The sequence below is a fragment of the Coloeus monedula genome (assembly GCF_965178545.1).
Source record: "Coloeus monedula genome assembly, chromosome: 30".
NCBI lineage: Eukaryota > Metazoa > Chordata > Aves > Passeriformes > Corvidae > Coloeus > Coloeus monedula.
This window is the reverse complement of record NC_138810.1, coordinates 3,559,597-3,580,893: the sequence shown is the minus strand read 5'-3', so window position 1 is coordinate 3,580,893 and position 21,297 is coordinate 3,559,597. Positions and strand designations below refer to the sequence as shown.

Below are 21,297 nucleotides of genomic sequence, written 5' to 3'. Positions count from 1 at the left end.
TGACACTGTCCAAGGGTCCCCAGGAGCGGGGACATCCCGGCCATGCAGGTGACACTGTCCGTGAGGGGGTCCCCAGCGGTGGGGACATCCCGGCCATGCAGGTGACACTGTCCAAGGGTCCCCAGGAGCGGGGACATCCCGGCCATGCAGGTGACACTGTCCGTGAGGGGGTCCCCAGGAGTGGGGACATCCCGGCCATGCAGGTGACACTGTCCGTGAGGGGGTCCCCAGCCATGGGAGGGTCCCCAACAGCGGGGAGGTCCCCGGTGGCACAGGTGACGTCGCCCTGTCCGTGCAGGTGGCACCGCTGGCGCAGGGGACGCTGGCAGTGTGAGGGTCCCCAGGAGCGGGGGGTCCCCAGCAGTGTGGGGGTCCCCAGCCATGCAGGTGACACCATCCTTGTGGGGGTCCCCGAGCCGTGGGGGTATCCCCAGCAGTGTGGGGGTGTCCCCAAGCCCTGGGGTGTCCCTGGCCGTGGGGTGTCCCCGTCACCGGGGGTCCCCTCAGGCCTCGGAGGCCGCCTGGGGTTTGAGCTGCGCCTTCTCCATGGCGGTGCCGTAGGGCCCCGAGCGCTTGAAGAACCCGAGCTGGGGGGACAGGGGGGGTCAGGGGGACCCCCAGAATCCCCCCGGGATGCCCCAGTGCCACCCCATGTCCCTGTGGCCCCCGTGTCCCTCCCCAGTGCCACCCCTTGTCCCTGTGCCCCTCTTGTCCTCCATGGCCCCCAAAATGCCCCCCATGACTCCCAGAGCCCCCAGGCCTCCCTTGTAGAGGCCATAGCAGAGCCCCCAGACCCCCCAGTGTCCCCCCAGTGTCCCCCAGTGTCCCCCCAGTGTCCCTCCAGCCCCCCAGCCCCACCTTGTAGAGGCCCCCCCAGACCCTCGCAGACCCCTTTGAACCCCCCAAGACCCCCCCAAATTGCCCCAGCCCACCTTGTAGAGGCCCCCCCAGACCCCTGTGACTCCCCCCAGGACCCCCCAGCCCCACCTTGTAGAGGCCGTAGCAGAGGAGGCCGAGCAGGAGCAGCCCCAGCAGCACCGCGAGCACCACCACCCACACCGGGACCCCCCCGCCCGCCTCGGGCCGCGCCCACGACAGCGCTGTCACCACCTGGGCACAGGGACAGACAGCGGGGTCACCCGCAGGGTCACCCTGTGGGACCCACGGGGACGCCAGTGCCACCCACTGCCACCCTGTGTGACCCACGGGGACACCACTGCCACCCAGTGCCACCCTGTGCCACCCTGTGTGACCCACGGGGACACCAGTGCCACCCAGTGCCACCCTGTGCCACCCTGTGTGACCCACGGGGACACCAGTGCCACCCACTGCCACCCTGTGTGACCCACAGGGACACCAGTGCCACCCTGTGCCACCCACTGCCACCCAGTGCCACCCAGTGCCACCCTGTGTGACCCACGGGGACACCAGTGCCACCCAGTGCCACCCACTGTCACCCTGTGTGACCCACAGGGGCACCAGTGCCACCCAGTGCCACCCACTGTCTCCCAGTGCCACCCACACCGGGACCCCCCCACCCGCCTCGGGCCGCCGCCGCGCTGTCACCTCCCGCCACCCCAGATCTCAGTGCCACCCACGGTGTCACCCCAGCAGCCCGGCCAGCCCCGTGCCCCCCGTGCCCCCCCCGTGTCCCCGTGTCCCCGGTGGCACCTGCAGCCGGTGGCGCGGGTAGGACTCGGGCCGCACGCGGTACGGGAGCCGCAGCACCCGGAACTCGGCGTCACAGCGCAGGGACGGGGTCGCCACATCCCGCTGGGACACGGGGGACACGCGGGGACCCCCCCTCAGTGCCACGGGGACCCCCCCTCAGTGCCGCGGGGACCCCCCCAGGGGCGCTCCTGGGGGATTCCAGGGGGTCCCAAGGGGTGCCGGGGGCTCCCAGGGAATTTTGGGGAGGTCCCGGGAGGGTCCCAGGGAGGTCCCAGGGATTCGGGACAGGTCCTGGGGGGCTGCCAGGGATTTCGGGGGGGGGGGGTGTTTCCCCGGGAATTTGGGGAGGGTCCCAGGATTCTGGGGAGGTTCTCGGGGTCCCAGGGGGGTCCAGGGGGTCCCGGGGGGGTTCGGGGAGGGGTTCCCAGGGAGTTTGGGAGAAGCCTCAGGGATTTCAGGGGGGTCTCAGGGGGTCCCGGGGTCCTGGGGCAGTTCTGGGGTCCCGGGTTTTTTTGCGGGGTCCTGGGGGTGTTTTGGGGTCCCGGGGGTGTTTTGGGGGTCCTGGGGGTATTTTGGGATCCCGGGGTGTTTTGGGGGTCCCGGGGGGGGGGACGGGGGTGTTTTGTGATCCCGGGGGTGTTTTGGGGGTCCTGGGGGTGTTTTGGGATCCCGGGGTGTTTTGGGGGTCCCGGGGGTGTTTTGGGGGTCCTGGGGGTGTTTTGGGATCCCGGGGTGTTTTGGGGGTCCCGGGGGTGTTTTGGGGGTCCTGGGGGTGTTTTGGGATCCCGGGGTGTTTTGGGGGTCCCGGGGATGTTTTGGGGGTCCCGGGGGGCGTCCCAGGGGTGTTTTGGGTTCTCACCTGGCGCAGGGGGGGGGTCCGCAGGCGGAAGGTCAGGCGCAGACTGACCCGCTGCTGCCGCTCCAGCCCCCCCGAGGGGCAGCTCAGGCGGAAGCACTCGGCCTCGGGACAGCCCTGTCACCCCCCGGGCCACCCGCGGGGACACCGCGTCACCCTCCGAGGGGACAGCGGCACCCCCAGGTGTCCCCCACAGCAGGGTCACCCCCCGCCACCACCCGGTGTCACCCCAGCGGCGCCCCCCCCCCCCCTCTTGGGACAGTCCCGGGGGGGGCGCGGGGCCAGCCCGGGGGTGTCCCAGGGGACGCGGGGACAGCGGCACTCACCAGGGTGTCCCCCGTGTCCCCCGTGTCCCGGCGCTGCAGGACGTGGGGCCCGGGGCTCTGCTCCTGCTCCTGGGGGGAACAGAGGGGACAGCGCTGGGGACAGCCCCGGCCCGGCCACCTCCGGCCACCTCCGGCCACCCCCGGCCACCTCCGGCCACCTCCGGCCACCTCCGGCGGCTCCCAGCGCCACCCGATGTCCCCAGCTCCTCCCAGTGCCCCCCAGTCCCGCGGCGCCCTGTGCCACCCGATGTCCCCAGTGTCCCCAGCCCTCCATCTCCCAGTGCCACCCAATGTCTCCAGTGTCCCCCAGTGTCCCCAGCCCTCCATCTCCCAGTGCCACCCGATGTCCCCAGTGTCCCCCAGTGTGCCCAGCGCCCCATTTCCAGGTGTCCCCCGATGTCCCCAGTGTTCTCAGTGCCCCATCTCCCAGCGCCACCCAGTGTCCCCAGTGTCCCCAACACCCTCCAGAGCCCAGAGTGCCCCATCTCCCAGTGCCACCCAGTGTCCCCAGCATTGTCCCCAGTGCCCCATCTCCAAGAGCCCCCCAGAGCCCCCCAGTGTCCCCAGTGTCCCCAGTACCGCCAGGCGCAGCGGGTCCAGGGGGTGGCTGGCCGAGCAGTTGGGCAGCCCCGAGTGGCCAGTGACGTAGAGCAGGGGGTGGCCACGGTGGCCCAGGGGACAGCTCAGCTCCAGCGTGCCCTGGCTGATGGCGCTGGGACCCTCGTTCACCACCTGGGGACACCGCGGGGACACCCCCGGGGCGCGGGGACACGGGGTCAGGACGGGGGGACATCCCTGGGGTCGGGGATGTGGGGACATCCCGGCTTTGGGGACACGGGGACCCGCAAGGGGGGGGGGACATGGGCACCCCCCCCGCGGGGTTGGGGACATGGGGACCCCAGGTTTGGGGACACGGGGACCCCCGCGCTGGGGACAGGGACCCCGGCGGTGTCCCCACCTCGTACACGTGCTCCACGGGTGGCCCCAGGTCCTGCAGCCGCTGGGGGGGGTCGGGTCCCCACCCCCCCTCGGGGATGGTGACAACGTCGGGCCGGGACACCCTGAGGGGACACGCGGGGGGGAGGGGTCAGCACCGTGTGTGTCCCCTCCGTGTCCCCTCCGTGTCCCCTCCGTGTCCCCCCCCACATCACTCAGGGACACGGAGGGGGGGGTGGCAGGTCCCAGGTGCCCCCCGTGTCCCCCTGCGTGTCCCCCTCTGTCCCTCACCCCGGGGCGCACCCGGGGGGCTGTGGCAGCTCCCGGGGCCACCCCCGCGTCCCCGCTGTCCCCCGGCTGTCCCCGTGTCACTCACCCGAGCACGGACACCCTGGTGGCCGCCCTCACGGCCAGCGCCACCGGCACCACGGCGCTCTGCGAGTTGTTCGCGTTCTTGCTGCGGGGCGGGGGGCGGGTCACGGCCGGGACCCCCCCATTGGGGACCGCCACCCCCGTTGGGGACACCCCAGGGACCCCCACCCCCTTTAGGGACCCCTCCCATTGGGGACATCCCAGGGACCCCCACCCCCTTTAGGGACCCCCCCCGGGACTCCCACCCCCCCCTGGGGACACCTCAGGGACCCCCCCGAGGCGACACCGCCCCAAAGCCCAGCGGGACCGCCCCCACCTGAGTTCCCCTCGGGACCCCCTTTGGGACCCCCCCCGCTTTGGGACCCCCTCCCCAAAAGTCCCCAGGCGGACAGAGCGGGCTGGACCCTCCCTCCCCTCGGGACCCCCCCAGCACCCCCAAATGGGGTCCGTCCCCCCCAAAAAAACTCTCACTGCGACCCCCCCGCTCCCCCCACGCCGGCTTCCCCCCCAGCTCCCTCGGACGTCCCCGGCCCCCCAAACTGGGGGTTCCAGCCCCCCCAAAGACCCCCGTGGCCCCCCCGGCCCCCCACCTGCGGATCTGCAGCTCGAAGCGGACGCTGCCGCTGCTGTCGCTCAGCTGGGGGAGGGTGAAGCGCAGCCCCCCCCGGATCTGCGGGGACAGCGACACGGGGGGGTCACGCCGGGACCCCTCCCGAGCCCCCCAACATCCCCCCGAGCCCCCCCGGACCCCACTCACGCTCGCCCCCGCCTTCATGGGGTTGCCCAGGTCGCACACGAGGGAGCTCGAGCCGTTGCCCCCCCCCAGCTCACAGCTCAGGGCCGAGAAATTCTGGGGGGGGGGGCGCGGAGAGAAATGGGGGGGAGGGGGTCAGCGATGGTGACGCCCCCCCCTTCCCGGGCCCCCCAATTCACCCCCGGTGTGCCTCCCCCTCCCCCAGTCAGGACCCCCCTCAAGCACCCCCTGACCCCCCCAAACGCCCCCCCCTTTCGCTGGGTCCCCCCAGGCACCCCCTGAACCTCCACCCAGAGCCCCCCCCAGATTTGAGGACACTCCCTGAGCCCCCCCAGGCACTTCTGACACCCCCCAGACCCCCTCCCCCAACACCCGTCGCCCCCTCCCCATATTCATCGGTGTCTCCCGTCGCCCCAAACCCCCCCAGACCCCTCCCCCAATACCCGTGGCCCCCTCCCCACACCCCGTGGGCGCCCCCCACTCACCCCGTGCGGCCGCAGCACCCCCGAGTAGAGCGCGCCCGGGGGGGGCCGCACGTGCAGCTCGGCCTCGTACGCCCCCCCCTCGCCCACGTTCCGCGCGTGGAACGTCACGTTCAGGCTGTTCCTGTCCCCCAGGAACACGGCCCGGCGGTCCCTGGGGGGGGACAGCGCGGTGACACCGGGACACCCCCAGGGACACCCCCAGGGACACCCCCAAGGACACCCCCGGGACCCCCCCAGGGACACCCCCAGGGACCCCCCCGGGATCCCCAGAACGCCCCCGGGACCCCCCAGAACACGGCCCGGCGGTCCCTGGGGGGGGACAGCGCGGTGACACCGGGACACCCCCAGGGACACCCCCAGGGACGCCCCCGGGACCCCCCAGAACACGGCCCGGTGGTCCCTGACAGAGGGCACAGCACGGTGACACCGGGACACCCCCAGGGACACCCCCGGGACCCCCCCAAGGACACCCCCAGGGACCCCCCGGGATCCCCAGAACGCCCCCGGGACCCCCCAGAACACGGCCCGGGGGTCCCTGGGGGGGGACAGCGCGGTGACACCGGGACACCCCCAGGGACACCCCCGGGACCCCCCCAAGGACACCCCCGGGACCCCCCCAGGGACACCCCCAGGGACAGCCCCGGGACCCCCCCGGGACACCCCCAGAACACCCCCGGGACCCCCCCGAAACCACCGCGGGACCCCTGGGGGGGACACGGGCGTGGGGACATCCCCAGGGACCCCCAGAACCCCCCCCAGAACACGGCCCGGCGGCCCTCGGAGGGGGACACGGGAGTGGGGACACCGGGACACCCCCGGGGCCACCCCGTGGGGACACCGGGCACTGTCACCACCCCCACCCCGGGCCCCCCCGGGTCCCCCCCGGTCCCCCCTTACGCGGTGGCCTCGAGCTGCAGGTCGGGCACACAGACATTGTCCTCGCCACAGTCCAGCTGGATGTGGGCCTGGGGACAGCGGGGACACTGGGACATGGCCGCCACCACGGGGGACACTGGGGACACTGGGGTGGCACTGGGGGGACACTGGGGTGGCACTGTGTGCCCTGGGGGTGACGCCGGGGGGACACAGAGTGACACCGGGTGACACGAGGGGGACACGGGGGTGACACGAGGGACACGTGGGTGACACAGGGGCCACAGGAGGGACAACTGGGTGACACAGAGGTGACACAGAGTGACACTGGGTGACACGGGGGTGACAGGAGGGACACTGGGTGCCCTGGGGTGACCCCGGGGGGACACAGAGTGACACTGGGTGACACGGGGGGGACACAGGGGTGGCACTGGGGGGACACTGGGGTGACACTGTGTGCCCTGGGGGTGACCCCGGGGAGGCACAGAGTGACACTGGGAGACACAGGGGTGACATGAGTGACACAGGGTGACACTGGGTGACATTGGGGTGACACGGAGGTGACACAGACACTGGGTGACACGGGGGTGACAGGAGGGACATGTGGGCGACACAGGGGCCACAGGAGGGACATGTGGGTGACACGGGGGTGACACGGGGGTGACCCGGGGGGACACAGAGTGACACTGGGTGACACGGGGGTGACAGGAGGGACATGTGGGCGACACGGGGGATACAGGAGGGACACTGGATGACACAGGGGTGACACGGGGGTGACCCGGGGGGACACAGAGTGACACTGGGTGACACTGGGTGACACGGGGGTCACAGGAGGGACACGTGGGTGACACAGGGGCCACAAGCGGGACACTGGGTGACACCGGGGTGACACCGGGGTGACACGGGGGTGACACAGAGTGACACTGGGGTGACACCGGGGTGACACAGAGGTCACAGGAGGGACATGTGGGTGACACGGGGGCCACAGGCCGGACACTGGGGTGACACAGAGGTGACACTGGGTGACACCGGGGTGACACCGCGGTGACACGAAGGTACCTTGGCCTCCAGGCGCGTGCGCGTGGCCGGGGACAGCAGCGGGGCCAGCCCCGGCGGGGGAGGGGACACGGCCGGGTCCAGGGCCAGGCTCAGCGACACCGGGATGGGCGACAGCTTGTCCCGGAATTCCGACTCGTTCTGGGGACACGGGGACAGCGCTGGCACCGGGGGACACCGGGGGGACACCGGCCCCTGAGGCACGAGGTGCCCAGAGTGACACGGGGGGGCCCAGGGGTGGCAGGGAGGTGACACGGGGGATCCCCGAGGTGACACCGGGGGTCCCCAGAGCGACACGGAGGTGACAGGAGGGGTCCCGGGGGTGCCCCGAGGGTGTTTTGGGATCCCAGGGAGCGTTTTTGGGGTCCCGGAGGTGTTTTTGGGGTCCCTCGGGAGTGTTCGGGGTCCTCGGGGGGAGTTTGGGGGTCCTGGGGAGGATTTTTGGGGTCCTAGGGGGGTTTAGGGGGTCCCCGGCAAGGGTTTTGGGGCCCCAGGGAATGTTTTGCGGATGCCCGGGGCTGTTTTGGGGTCCCAGGGATGTTTTCGGGGTCCCAGGGGTATTTTGGGGCAGTTTCAGGGTGTTTCAGGGTCCTGGTGGTGTTTTGGGGGTTTTTGGGGTCCCGGTGTCGTTTTGGGGCAGTTTCGGGGTCCTGGTGGTGTTTTGGGGGTTTTTGGGGTCCCGGTGTCGTTTTGGGGCACTTTCGGGGTGTTTCGGGGTCCCCCTTACCCTCAGGAACACGCCCAGGGTGCGGCAGCGTGGGGTCCCCCCGTTGGGGACCTCCAGGGACAGGTTCCGGGTGGGGGAGGGGGGAGCCCCCCCTGGCCCCCCCCCCAGGAACAGCGCTCGCCGCGCCCCCCCCGCCTTGGCCCCGTCCACGCTCAGCTCCAGCGCCAGCCCTGGCGACACGGGGACAGCGCGGGGACAGCGCGGGGACACGTCAGGGACACGGGGACACGGGGACACGACCCCCGGGGCGTCCCCGAGGTTGGTGTCCCCCCCGGAGTGCCCCCCCTTTGTCCCCTTCCTTCGTCCCCCCGATGTCCCCTTTGTTCCCCCCACGTCCCCGCCCCTCCAGCCCCGTCCCCTCATGTCCCTTGTCCCCCCCGAAGTCCCCCCCATGTCCCCTGTCCCCCCCCCCCCCCCCGCCCGCTGTCCCCGTGTCCCCCTCACCGATGGGGCCGGGCAGGTGTCGCCCCGAGGCGTTGAGGCAGAAGGTGACATTGATGCTGGGGGGGAGGGGGGACACACAGGGGTGGCACCGTGAGACCCCCCCGTGCCCCCTCAGTGCCCCCTCAGTGCCCCCTCAGTGTCCCCTCAGTGTCCCCTCAGTGTCGCCCTCCGCAGCGCCGGCCATCCCTGACTGTCCCCAGCCGCGCTGGGTGGCCCCACCTCGGTGTCCCCTCCGCCCTCATGGACACCCAAGGACCCCCCAGTGTCCCCCCCGCACTGTTCCCACATCCCTGGGACCCCCCAGTGTCCCCCCCAGTGTCCCTCCCAGTGTCCCCACGAGTGTCCCCACATCCCTGGGACCTCCCAGCGTCCCCCCCAGTGTCCCCAGTGTCCCCACCAGTGTCCCCACGTTCCTGGGACCTCCCAGTGTCCCCCCCAGTGTCCCTCCCCAGTGTCCCCACCAGTGTCCCCACGTTCCTGGGACCTCCCAGTGTCCCTCCCAGTGTCCCCCCCAGTGTCCCCACGAGTGTCCCCACATCCCTGAGACCTCCCATTGTCCCCTCCCAGTGTCCCCCCCAGTGTCCCCAGTGTCCCCACGAGTGTCCCCACATCCCTGGGACCTCCCAGCGTCCCTTCCCGTCCCCCCCGCTGTCCCCCCGCTGTCCCCTCGGTGTCACCCACCAGGGCACGTGGTGGCCACTCGCCGCCAGGACGCAGCCGCGCTCCTCGGGGTTGAACATGGTGGGGACAATGGCCAGAGTGGCGCTGGCGTGGACGATGGGGCGGCCCCTGGGGGGGGACAGGGGGTCAGGGACCCCCCCCCCCCAGCGACCCCCGGGACCCCCCCAGGGGGTGACAGCGGTGACAGCTGGGGTGACAGCGGTGACACTCACCTGTAAACCAGGGCCGCGTCCGCCCCGAAGGCGCCAACCAGGAGGTCTGAGGGTGGACAGGGTGGGGACAGGGGGGGGTCACCGGCGGGGACAGGGGGACACCGAGGTGGGGACAGCGACAGGGACGGGGCAGGGAGGCGCTGGGAATGGGGACAGCGACAAGGGCGGCACCGGGATGGGGACACGGGGACTGGGGGGTCACCGGGGGGGGGACACAGAGATGGGGGGGTCACCGGGAATGGGGACAGGGGGGTGACACAAAGGGGGTGACACAAAGGGGGTGCCAGGGGCTCCACGGGAGGGTGCCAGGGGTGCCAGGGGAGGTGACAGAGGTGACGCGGTGACACAGGGCGGTGCCAGGGGTGACACAGGGCGGTGCCGGGGGGGTGCCAGGGCTGTCCCTCACCCGGGTAGCCGTTGCCGTCCAGGTCGGTGGCCCCGCGCAGGGCGGCCCCGAAGAAGTCGGGCTGGGCTCGGGGCCCCCCCAGACCCCGCAGCACCTGCGCGGGCCGGGGGCGCAGCCCCGCGCCCCCCCCCCGGAAGATGAACACGAGCCCCCGGCGACCCTCGGCCCCCAGCGGGGCCCCCACGGCCACGTCTGGACACGGCGGTCAGCGATGGGGGGGGGGGGGGGGGGGCGCGGAGCCCCCGGAACCCCCCCCGGAACCCCCCCCGGAACCCCGGAGAATCCGCGACCCCCCCCCCCCCAAACACCCCCCTGCACCCCACAGGGCCCGGAACGCCCCCCAAAATCCCCCTGTAACCCCCCCCCCCGAAACACTCCTTGTGCCCCCCCGAGCCCCCCCCCCACCCCGTGACCCCCTCCATGGGCCCCTCCCCTCCCCACACCCCCCTGTGCCCCCCTGGAGACCCCCGTGGGCACCCCAGACCCCCTTTTCCCCCCTCCCCACACCCCCTGCGCCCCCCCCCCGCGCCCCCCCCACCGTTGAAGCCGTCCCGGTCCAGGTCCCCCAGGGGGGCGATGGCGCTGCCGAACCTCCCGAACTCGTGGGTGCCGGTGAGGGGGGCGGGGGGCGCGGGCGGGGCCCCCCCCCGCTGCAGGTACAGGTACACCCGGCCCAGCTCCCGCGCCCCCCCCGCGCCGCTGCGAGCCATGAACAGCGGGGCCCCCACCAGCAGGTCCGTCAGCCTGGGGGGGGCACCGGGGGGGTCAGGGGGGCACGGGGAGGGGGGCACGGAGCAGATTTGGGGGGGTGCTGGGGGGAAGGGGGGGGCACAGAGCAGATTTGGGGGGGTGCTGGGGGGAAGGGGGGGGCACAGAGCAGATTTGGGGGGGTGCTGGGGGGAAGGGGGGGGCACAGAGTAGATTTGGGGGGGTGCTGGGGGGAAGGGGGGGGCACAGAGTAGATTTGGGGGGTGCTGGGGGGGTCGCGGGGAGCACAGAGAAGATTTGGGGGGAGTCAGGGGGCACGGGGGGGGGCACGGAGCTGATTGGAGGGGGTCGGGGGGGGGCACAGAGCAGATTTGGGGGGCGCTGGGGGGGACACTGAAACCCCCCCGGGGGGCTTTGGGGGGTCAAGTGGTGCTGAGCAGCTTCGGGGGGCACCGGGGAGGGGTCAGGGAAGGGTCCAGAAGGGTCTGAGGGGGTCCCGGGGGGGGTCCCGGAGGGGTCCTGAAGGGTCGGGGTTGTCCTGGAGGGGGTTTGGGGGGTCCCGGGGGGATCCCGGCAGTTCCGGGGGGGTTTGGGGTGTCCCGGGGGGGTCGGGGGGGGTCCCTCACCCGTCGTTGTTGACATCGGTGGCAGCCACGGCGTAGCCGAAGTACGAGGCCATCTGGGGGGGGGGGGGGAGGGCAGAGCTGGGTGAGGGGGGGTCTGGGGGGAGGCCGAGATGGGGGTGGTGACCCCCCCCCCCCAAACCCCTCGAGTTCCCCCCCTCCCCTCCACGGGGACCCCACACCCAGGTCCAGGCCCCCCCCCGCCCTATTTGGGACCCCCCCCCCCTTTTCTCCCTCCCTCCCTGGGTGTACCCCCCCCCCGGCCCCCCCAGGACCCCCCTGTCCCCTCCTGTCCCCACCTGCTCCCCCGAGAAGTTGTACAGGGACCTCATGTTGGTGCCATTGAGGATGGTGACCTGGGGACAACGGGGACACGTGGGGGACACTGAGGCAGCGGGGGGGGGGGGGACACGGGCACTGCCACCCCCCAGTGCCCCCCAGTGTCCCCCCTGTGTCCCCCCAGTGTCCCCTCAGTGTCCCCTCCGTGTCCCTGTCCTTACGTAGCCGTAGGTGAGGTTGCCCTTGGGGACACCGGCCACGAAGTCTGTGGGGACAAAGGGACAAAGGGACGCCCTCAGGGGGGGGCCGTGGGTGGGACCCCCCCGGGGTGGGACCCCCCGATGTCACCGTCCCCCATCACCCGGTGTCACCCACCTTGCGTGGTGTCACCGCTGAACTCCCCGACTGCCACCGAGTAGCCTGGGCGAGGGGGGGGAGGTGTCACCCGGCTTGTCACCCGTGCCACTGATGCCACCCTGCCCTGTGTCCCCGTGTCCCAGTGACCCCCGTGTCCCTCTGTCCCCTGCCATGGCCTGTCCACGCACACGCCCGTGTCCTCTTTGTCCCCTTTGTCCCCCTGTTCCCTCGTGTCCCCACGGCCCCCTGTCCTCCCTGTCCCCATTCTGTGTATCCCCTGTCCCCATCTCCCTGTGTCCCCATGTCCCTGTCCCTGTCCCCATGTCCCCACCCATGTAGCTGTCCCCTGTCCCCTGTCCCTGTCCCCTGTCCCTGTCCCCTGTCCCTGTCCCCTGTCCCCTGTCCATGTCCCCCTGTCCCCATGTCCCCGCCCATGTAGCTGTCCCCTGTCCCCTGTCCCCATATCCCCATGTCCCCATGTCCCGTCCCCTGTCCCCATGTCCCCTGTCCCCTGTCCCCTGTCCCTGTCCCCTGTCCCCATATCCCCATGTCCCCATGTCCCGTCCCCTGTCCCTGTCCCCTGTCCCCTGTCCCCTGTCCCCTGTCCCCTGTCCCTGTCCCCATGTCCCCTGTCCCCTGTCCCCTGTCCCTGTCCCCTGTCCCCTGTCCCCATATCCCCATGTCCCCATGTCCCGTCCCCTGTCCCTGTCCCCTGTCCCCTGTCCCTGTCCCCTGTCCCCTGTCCCCATATCCCCATGTCCCCATGTCCCGTCCCCTGTCCCTGTCCCCTGTCCCCTGTCCCCTGTCCCTGTCCCTGTCCCCTGTCCCCTGTCCCCTGTCCCTGTCCCCATGTCCCATCCCCTGTCCCCTGTCCCCTGTCCCCTGTCCCTGTCCCCATGTCCCCACCCATGTAGCTGTCGTCGTGGCTCGGTGCCGCCTGCCGCGTCTGCAGCTGCCCCGGCACCTCCTGGATCAGGTACTCGGGGAAGTTCCCGGCCGCGATCTGCTCCTGTGTCGCCGACATCACCTGCCCTGGGGGACACCTCAGCAGCGGCCCGGGGACACCGCGGGGACACCGCGGGGACACCGCGGGAACAGGGACAGGGGGACAGGGACAGGGATAGGGACAGGGACAGGGGGACAGGGATAGGGACAGGGAGAGGGTGGGCAGGGAGGCAGGGGACAGGAGGGACAGGCAGGGCACACACAGGGGACAGCCAGGGGACACTGGGGACAGTGGGGACAGGGGTCTCACCTTGCCAGAAGTAGCTGCCGGGCCCCCCCAGGAGCACCCGCCCGGTCTGCAGAGACACCGGGGACCCCTCCTCAGGCCAGGGCACCCCCCGAACCCCCCCCAAAACCCCCCAGGACCTCCAAACCCCCCCAGGACCCCCCAAAAACCCCCAAAACACCCCAGCCCCACCCTCACTCCCCTGTGACTCCCCAGGACCCCCTGCGCCCCCCCTCCAAGTCCCCCAGACCCCCCAAAACCCCTCAGGACCCCCCAAAAACCCCCTCAGGACTCCCCACCCCCACCCCCACCCTCCTGTGACCCCCCCTCAGGACCCCCCAAAACCCCTCTCATCACTCCGCCCTCACCCCCCACCCCTCTGTGCCCTGAGCCCCCCCAGAGCCCCCCCGAGCCCCCACCTGGGTGAACTCGGCGCTGAAGCCCCCCTGGCAGTAGCCCTGCCCCGCCGCCGAGTTCAGGTCTGGGGGGACACGTGGGGGTCGTTGGGGGTCCCGGGGGGGCTCTGGGGGTGTCACCCCCTCCCCCGAGAGACCAGGTAGAGTTTGGGGGGGTCATCCTGGGGGTCTGGACATGGCCGGGGGTGGCACCCAGGGTCCCATGGGGGGGGGGTTAGGGGTGCCTGGAGGTTTGGGGCAGGTCCCGAGGGGTCCCGGGGAGGGGTCCCTGGGGATCAGGCAGGGTTTGGGGTCTGGACACGGCCGGAGGGGTGACACCCAGGGTCCCATGGGGGGGGGGGGGGTTTGGAGGTGCCACCCTTCGGGGGACAGGGTGGGGGGGGTGGTTCTGGGGGGTCCTGGGGGGGTCCCGGGGGGGTCCCGGGGGTCCCACCTGAGCGGCAGGGAGCGTATTCCACAAACTTGGAGAAGTTGCCGATGGAGAGGAAGCAGGAGCCCACCGGCTCCCGAGCCCCCCCCTCCTCCTTGGGGGGGCTCCAGCTGTACAGGGGGGCACAGGCCTGGGGGGGGGGCGTGAGGGGTGGGCCCGGGCACAGCTGGGTGGGCCCTGCTCGCCCCTTTGGTGTCCCCAGTGTCCCCCCAGTGTCCCCCAGTGTCCCCAGTATCCTCCCATACCCCCCAGTGCCCCCCGAGCCCCCCAGTGTCCCCCCGTGTCCCTCCAGTGTCCCCAGTGCCCGCCTGCCCCCCAGTGTCACCCCAGTGTCCCCCCAGCCTCCCAGTGTCCCCCCAGTGTCCCCAGCGTACCCCGAGGCCCCCAGTATCCCCCCCCGTGTCCCTCCAGTGTCCCCAGTGCCCCCCAAGCCCCCCCTGTCCCCACCAGTGTCCCCAGTGTCCCCCACTGTCCCCCCCAGCCTCCCAGTGTCCCCCCAGTGTCCCCCAGCGTCCCCCAAGCCCCCCAGTGTCCGCCCAGTATCCCCCCAGTGTCCCCAGTGTCCCCCAGTGTCTCCTCAGTGTCCCCAGTGCCCCCCAAGCCTCCCAGTGTCCGCCCAGTATCCCCAGTGTCCCCCCGGTGTCCCCCCGGTGTCCCCCCGGTGTCCCCGCACCAGGATGGAGCCGTTGTGGGCCCGCACGGTGGCCCCGAACCACTGCAGGGACTTGAACTCCACGGGCTCGGGGGCGTCGCTGCTGTTGCCCCCAAAGTCGTGGGTGCGGGTCCCTGGGGGGGACAGGGGTCAGGCCACCCCCCCGCCCCCGCGGCCGCAGCCCCCGGGGACCCCCGGCCCCCCCCGGCCCCCCCCGGTCCCCCCCGGGTTGATCATTAACGGGAGCCAAGGCCAGCGGGGGGAGGGGGACGGGGACGGGGACGGGGACGGGGACGGGGACGGGGACACGGGGCTGCGCTGGGGGGGCTCTCGGAGGGGCCCTGGGGGGCCGCTGGGTGCCACCGCTGTGTCCCTGTCCCCCCGGGCCGTGGCCCCATCCCTGTCCCCACACCCCGTCCCCCACCTCCGTCCCCATCCCTGTCCCGTGCCCCGATCCTGTCCCCATTCCTGGGGGATTTGTCCCCGCCCGTGTCCCCTTCCCTTTCCCCACCCCTGGGGGGTCCTGTCCCCCCACGTGTCCCCTTCCCCCCCGAGTCCCTGTCCCCGCCCCGCGTCCCCCCGTGTCCCCCCGTGTCCCCCCGTGTCCCCCCGTGTCCCCAGGCCCCCTCACCGATGTGGTCGAAGTCGATGGGGGTGCAGTTGCCGCCGGGGGGCCACGGGCAGTGGAACACGGCCCCCCCCTGGGTGACATTGGGCTGGCTCGTGTTGGCCTTGGGGGCCCCCACCAGGATGCTGACACTGGAGGGGGAGCAGGGGGCGCTCAGCGGGGTGACCCCAAGGTGGGGGGGGGGACACACGGGGGTTGTCACCCGCGGGGAGCCGGGCCGGGGCCGGGGGGGGTCCCACGGGTGTCCCCCGGGCCCCTCTGACCCAGCCCCGGGGCTGGGCCTGGTGACCCCTTCCGGCCCGGGGGGAGGAAGCACCGAGTCCGCCCCCGGCCGCGGGGGAGGGGGGGGACGGGACACGGCCGGGGGGGTCCCGGGGCGGGGAGGGAAACTCGCTGGGTGCCCCCCGGTTCGTCCCGGAACGCCCGGGCCCCCCCGGCTGGGGACACGCGTGGAGGTTGGCGGGGCGGCAGGGCCGTGCCTGGGTCCCCCCCCAGATGTTTGGGTCCCCCCGAGCCCCCCCTGAGCCCCCCGGGGGCAGCTCCCGGCTCCGGTTACAGGAAACGCTCCGGCCCGGGGGCAGCGGGGCCCCGGGACCCCCGGCGGGGCCGGCGCGGGGCGGACACGGGGGGACACGGGGGGACCGGGGCTCGGCCCCGCTCGGGACCCCCGGGCCAGACCCTCCCGGTTCCCGTTACCCGGCCCCGCTTCCTGCTTCCCATTCCCGGTCCCCGTCCCCGCCCCGCTGCCCCGTTCCCGGTTCCCGCTGACCCGGCCCAGTCCCCGGGACCGCCTCGTTCCCCGGGTCCCGCTCCCTTTCCCCCGTCCCGGTCCCAGTTCCCACTCTCGGTCCCCGGTTCCTACTCCCCGTTCCCATTCCCGGTTCCCGTTGCCCCCCGCCCGGTCCCGTTCCCGGTGCCCCTTCCCATTCCCGGTTCCCGCTGTCCCGTTCCCGTTATTCCGCTCCCGGGGCCGTCCCTCCCCTCCCCGCCCCGCTCCGGGGCCGCTCCCCGTCCCCCGGGCCGCTCCCGCTCCCGGCGGCCGCTCCCACTCTCATCCCGCTCCGGTGCCCGGTTCCCGTCCCTTTCCCGGTTCCCGGTTCCGCTCTCCCTCCCTCCGTGCCCATCCCGCCGCCCTCCCCGCTTCCCGGCGGCTGCTCCCGGGGGCCGCTCCCGCCCCGGCGCCGCTGCCGCCCCCGCCCCGTCCCGTCCCGCAGCGGTTCTCGGTTCGCGGTGCCGGTTCCCGGCGCGGTTCCCGGTCCGCGGTGCCGTTCCCGGCTCGGTTCCCGGTACCTGCGGGGCTCGGGCAGGTAAAAGTCCAGCGCGAAGCCGAAGAGGGACCCGGGGGCCCCGCGGAAGACCACGGGCCGCGACGCCTCCAGGTTGAAGGCGGCGACCGGCGGGAGCAGCAGCGGGAGCAGCAGCGGGAGCGGCACCGGGAGCGGGATCCGGGCCCGGCAGCGGCGCCGGGGCCGGGGGCGGCGCGGGGGGGCCGGGGCCGGGGCCATGGCGGTCGGGGCTGCCCGGGCTCGGCGCTGCTCCCGCTCCCGAGTCCCCTCGGAAAGTGCCCGGGGGGGGCCCGGGGCCGCCCCGCCCCGCCGTGACTCACCGGGGAGGAGCCACGGCCCCGCCGGGCACCGGCACCGGCACCGGGCGGCGAGGAGCCCGGGGGGAGCGGGGCACTCCGGGGGGAGCGGCACGTCAGGGACAGGGACACCCCGGGGACACCGGGACACCCCGGGAACAGCGGGACGTCAGGGACACCCCGGGGACACCGGGACACCCCGGGGACAGCGGGACGTCAGGGACACCCCGGGGGGAGCGGGACACGCCGGGGACAGCGGGACATCAGGGACAGGGACACCCCGGGGGGAGCGGGACGCCCAGGGGGAGCGGGACACCCCAGGGACAGCGGGACATCAGGGACACCCCGGGGACAGCGGGACATCCGGGATCGGCGGGAATGGGACATCCCGTGGGGAGCGGGCCAGCTCGGGGACAAGGGGACATCAGGGACGGGGACACCCCGGGGGGAGCCAGTCAGAGGGGAGCGGGACAGTCTGGGAGCACCGGGACACTCCGGGAACACCGCGACATCAGGGAATGGGGCACTCGAGGGACACCGGGACACTGCAAGGGCACCGGGACACCCTGAGACAGCCCGGGGACACTGCGACATCAGGGATGGGGACACCTGAAGGACACCCGAGGGACATCAAGACATCAGGGACTGGGACACCCCAGAGACACCCTGAGGGCAATGGGACGGCGGGGACAGGGACACCCGAAAGACACTGGGACACCTTGGGGCACCGGCACATGAGGGACAGGGACACTGGGACACTGGGGTACGGGGACACTGGGGGTACTGGGACGTTTGGGGGACACCGGGACACTGGGGGGGTACACGAGCGGGACAGGCACAGGAGACACGGGGGTACGTGGGTGACACGGGACACTTGGGGACACCAGGGAGACACTGCAGGACACGGCGTGGGGGGCACGGGGCACGGGGGACAGGCCGGGGGGTGGCAGGGCCGGGGACGCGGCGGGAGGAAGGGGACACCGCGGGGGACACGGGGGGAGGCCGGATCCCGGCGCCGCTTCCTGGAAGGAAAGAGCGGAAACGGGGCCGAGGCTGGAGCCGTTCCCACGGAGGGGGTGGGACCCCCACGGGGGGGCACGGGGAGGGACAGGACCCCCACGGGGGGGACACGGGGGGGGGGACCGGACCCCCATGGGGACACAGAGGGTGCGTGGTGGGGCTGGGACCTCCTTGGGGGGACACGGGGGCACAGTGGGACCCCCCCGGGAAGCACAAGGAGGGACACGGGGACCCCCAGGAGGTACCTCCCCCCCCACGCGTGTGCGGCCAGCCCGTGCAAAGGGGGGGACACGGGGGGACACGGGGGGACACGCGGGGACACCCCCGGCCCCGTGCGAGGCGCGTGCCCGCGTGTGCGGGGGGGGGGGGCCGGGGACGCGCAGGGGGGACGTGTAAAGGGTGGGGGGCGTGCAAAGGGGGTGTGCAAGTGGGTGGGGGGCGTGCAAGGGGGGCCGGGGGCGTGCAAAGGGGTGGGGGGGGCGTGCGAAGGGGGCGTGCAGGGGGCCGGGGTCGGGGGCCTCGCCCCGCAGCCGCCGCATTCCAGCGCCGCTGATGCAACGGCGCCCGCGCAGCTGGGCCGGGGTCGGGGGGCTCGGGGGGCTCCGGGGGGGGGGATGGGAGCGCCCAGGTGACCGTGGGGACACCGCGGTCCCCCCCGGGGACACCCCCCAGGGGCACCCAGGCCGTGGCCGGGGTGGGGGACGGGGGTGGTCGCGGGTGTGTCCCCGCGTGTCCCCGCGTGTCCCCGCGCGCGTGTGCCCGCTGTGCCCGCGGCGGTGGCGCGGAGCTCGTGGGGACAATGGGGACGTTTCCGTGGCCGGGGGGGAAGTGGCGGGCGGGGGGGGAACAATGCGCTGGCGCCGGGGCCTTTCCTGCCTCGCACCGGGCCCGGGCACCGGCCCCGGACACGCGCGGGTGGTGGCACCGAGATCGCGGGTGATTGTGTGCACACGCGTGGGGTGACACCGTGACCATGGGCTGTGACACCGTGCGGTGACACCGGGCCCGTGGGCGGGCGCGTGGCCTGGTACCGTCCCCTCGAGCGTGTCCTGGCTCTGTCCCCCTGCTCGCACTCCTCGTCCCCGTGTCCCCAAATCCCCCCACCCCATATCCCCCATCCGCACATCCCCCTGTGTCACCGTGTCCCCAAATCCCCAAATCCCCGAAACCCCAAAACCCCAAATCCCCAAATCCCCAAAACCCCAAATCCCCGTGTCCTACTGCTGCCTCCGTTTCCCACCCGCTTTGCCCCCCCATTGTCCCCCCCCAGGGTCACCCGGGGGTGCTGTCCCAAGGTGCCCCACCCCCATGTCCCCACCTCAGGGACATCCCCAGACCCCCCCTCCCAGGGACTCCCCGCGGGGGTGTCCCCAGGATCCCCCAGCCCCATTTTGGTGGGGGGACACCCCACGTCCCCCAGCCCCGGGGGGTGTCCCCAGGGTCCCCCGGCGCCCCCGCCCCGCTGTGGGGACCCCCCCGCCGCTGTCCCAGCGGTGCCGGCGCGTCCCTGAGTCACCGGGGGGGCCCGGCGGGGCCCGGCCTGAGTCACGGCCGCCGCCAGCCCCGTATATAGCCCGGCCCGGCGGCGGGGCCACGTCACCCCCCGCGCCCCCCCGGCACCCCCGACCCCCCCCGGGGCACGCCTGGGGGGTCTCGGGGCGCGGCGACCACCGGGGGCGACCCCCAGAGCGGGCGGGGAGCGCCGGTGCCTCGGTGTCCCCCCGGTGTTCCCCCGGTGTCCCCTCGGTGTCCCCGGGGCGGGGGGCGCGGGGGGGTCGGGGCTGGCCGGGAGCCCGGGCGGGCGCGGGGGGGGCGCGGGGGCGCCCCGGCACCGGCGCTTCCCAAAAAGGCGCTGGCGGCCGTGGGGAGCGGGAGCGGGGCCAGCCCGGGGGGCCCCGAGGGGGGGGACACGGGGGGAGCACGGCCGAGGGTGACACAGGCGAGTGTGAGTGTGTGAGTGTGAGTGTGAGTGTGAGTGTGAGTGTGTGAGGGAACATTCCGGGAACGTGCGGAAACAGGGACACGGTACCCCGCGGCACAGGGAGCTGCCACACGCCTGTGCTGGCTGTCCCTATGTCCCTATGTCCCCATGTCCCCATGTCTCTGTGTCTCCATGTCCTCTTACCCCATCTCTCCGTGTCCCCATATCCCCATATTCCATGTCCACATATACCCATGTCCCCATGTCCCCATGTCCCTGTGTCCCCCCATGTCGCCGTGTCCCCATATCCCCATGTCCTCTTATCCCACCTCTCCGTGTCCCCATATCCCCATGTCCTCTTATCCCACCTCTCCGTGTCCCCATATCCCCATGTCCTCTTATCCCACCTCTCCGTGTCCCCATATCCCCATGTCCCCATATTCCATGTGCCCATATCCCCATGTCCCAATATCCCTGTGTCCCCATATCCCCATATCCCCATATCCCCGTGTCCTCATGTCCCCATATCCCTGTGTCTCCATATCCCCATATCCCCATATCCTCATGTCCCCATATCCCTGTGTCTCCATATCCCCATATCCCCATATCCCCATATCCCCATGTCCGTGTCCCCATGTCCCAATATCCCTGTGTCCCCATATCCCCATGTTCCCATATCCCCATATCCCCATATCCCCATGTCCCCATATCCCCATGTCCCAATATCCCTGTGTCCCCACATCCCTGTGTCCCCATATCCCCATATCCCCATGTCCCCATATCCCTGTGTCCCCATAACCCCATATCCCCATAACCCCATATCCCCATAACCCCATATCCCCATATCCCAATATCCCCGTGTCCCCATGTCCCAATATCCCTGTGTCCCCATGTCTCTGTGTCCCCATGTCCCCGTGTCCCCATATCCCTGTGTCCCCACATCCCCACGTCCTCATTTGGGGTCACCCCTCTTGTGACCCTTCCCACCCCCCCCATTTGGGGTCACCCCCCTGCAATCCATCACAGGGCATTTTGGGGCCAAATCCTGGGATTTTCCTGCTGGGGCAGCGAAGGGATTTTGGGGGGATTCCCCTCCCCTCGCTGTTTTGGGGTGAAAGTGTTGGGTTTTGGGGTGTTCCATGTTTTTCCCCCAAACTCCTGCCTCGAGGAACCCCAGGGCTCTTTTGGGGGGTCCCAGCAGCCCCAAAATCCGGGATCTCCATCCCTGTCCAGGCCAGGACGGGGAGAAGTCATTAAAAACCCCCGGGATGATGCCAAAAAAACGGGAAATCACCCCAAAAGTGCCACGGGCAGAATTCCCTCCAGGATTTGGGGGGGAAGTGGGACAACAAAGGTGACAACGGGGGTGACAGAGATCGGGGGATGCCACCAGAACATTCCGGAACCTCCCTGCCCGGGGAATTCCTGGCGAGAGCGGGACCGGGGGAGGCTCCGGGGAGAGGGAAAATCGCCACGAAAAATTGGTGGAAAAGCGGGATCCGCCTGTTTTTTCCCACACGGTGACGGCGATCCCGTTTTCCAGCCCCCGCCCGGATCCACCCTCGCAGGAAAACTCCCGGCCAGGGCCAGGACACGCAGGGAGAGGGGTCAGGGAAAGCTGGAAAAAGCTGGAAAAAGCTGGAAAAAGCTG

General features: G+C 72.0%; 1 protein-coding gene across 1 annotated transcript; it reads right to left on the bottom strand.

The window, feature by feature from the left end:
- Nucleotides 1-449: 449 nt before the first annotated feature.
- Nucleotides 450-16,670, bottom strand: ITGA5 (integrin subunit alpha 5). Its single transcript, XM_082299143.1, has 30 exons — nt 16,414-16,670; nt 15,127-15,254; nt 14,517-14,629; nt 13,847-13,973; nt 13,417-13,478; nt 13,022-13,067; nt 12,673-12,798; nt 11,785-11,829; nt 11,631-11,674; nt 11,430-11,486; nt 11,134-11,186; nt 10,338-10,543; nt 9,800-9,991; nt 9,394-9,439; nt 9,182-9,289; nt 8,501-8,556; nt 8,057-8,226; nt 7,333-7,470; nt 6,298-6,365; nt 5,401-5,551; nt 4,919-5,011; nt 4,752-4,831; nt 4,166-4,246; nt 3,812-3,914; nt 3,433-3,585; nt 2,854-2,922; nt 2,531-2,644; nt 1,672-1,773; nt 988-1,110; nt 450-587 (listed from the first exon to the last, which is right to left on the bottom strand). Exons 1-30 carry the CDS (start codon nt 16,626-16,628, stop codon nt 504-506), a joined length of 3,153 nt encoding a protein of 1,050 aa, XP_082155269.1. The 5' UTR covers nt 16,629-16,670; the 3' UTR covers nt 450-503.
- Nucleotides 16,671-21,297: the final 4,627 nt, after the last annotated feature.

Coding starts and splice junctions, on each gene's coding strand:
- ITGA5 (XM_082299143.1), bottom strand. CDS start 16,628: ATGGCCCCGGCCCCGGCCCCCCCGCGCCGCCCCCGGCCCCGGCGCCGC. Junction 5,552..6,297: donor CTGCAGCTCGAGGCCACCGC/GTAAGGGGGGAC, acceptor GTCCCCCCCCAG/GGACCGCCGGGCCGTGTTCC. Junction 5,012..5,400: donor GGGTGCTGCGGCCGCACGGG/GTGAGTGGGGGG, acceptor CCCCCCCCCCAG/AATTTCTCGGCCCTGAGCTG.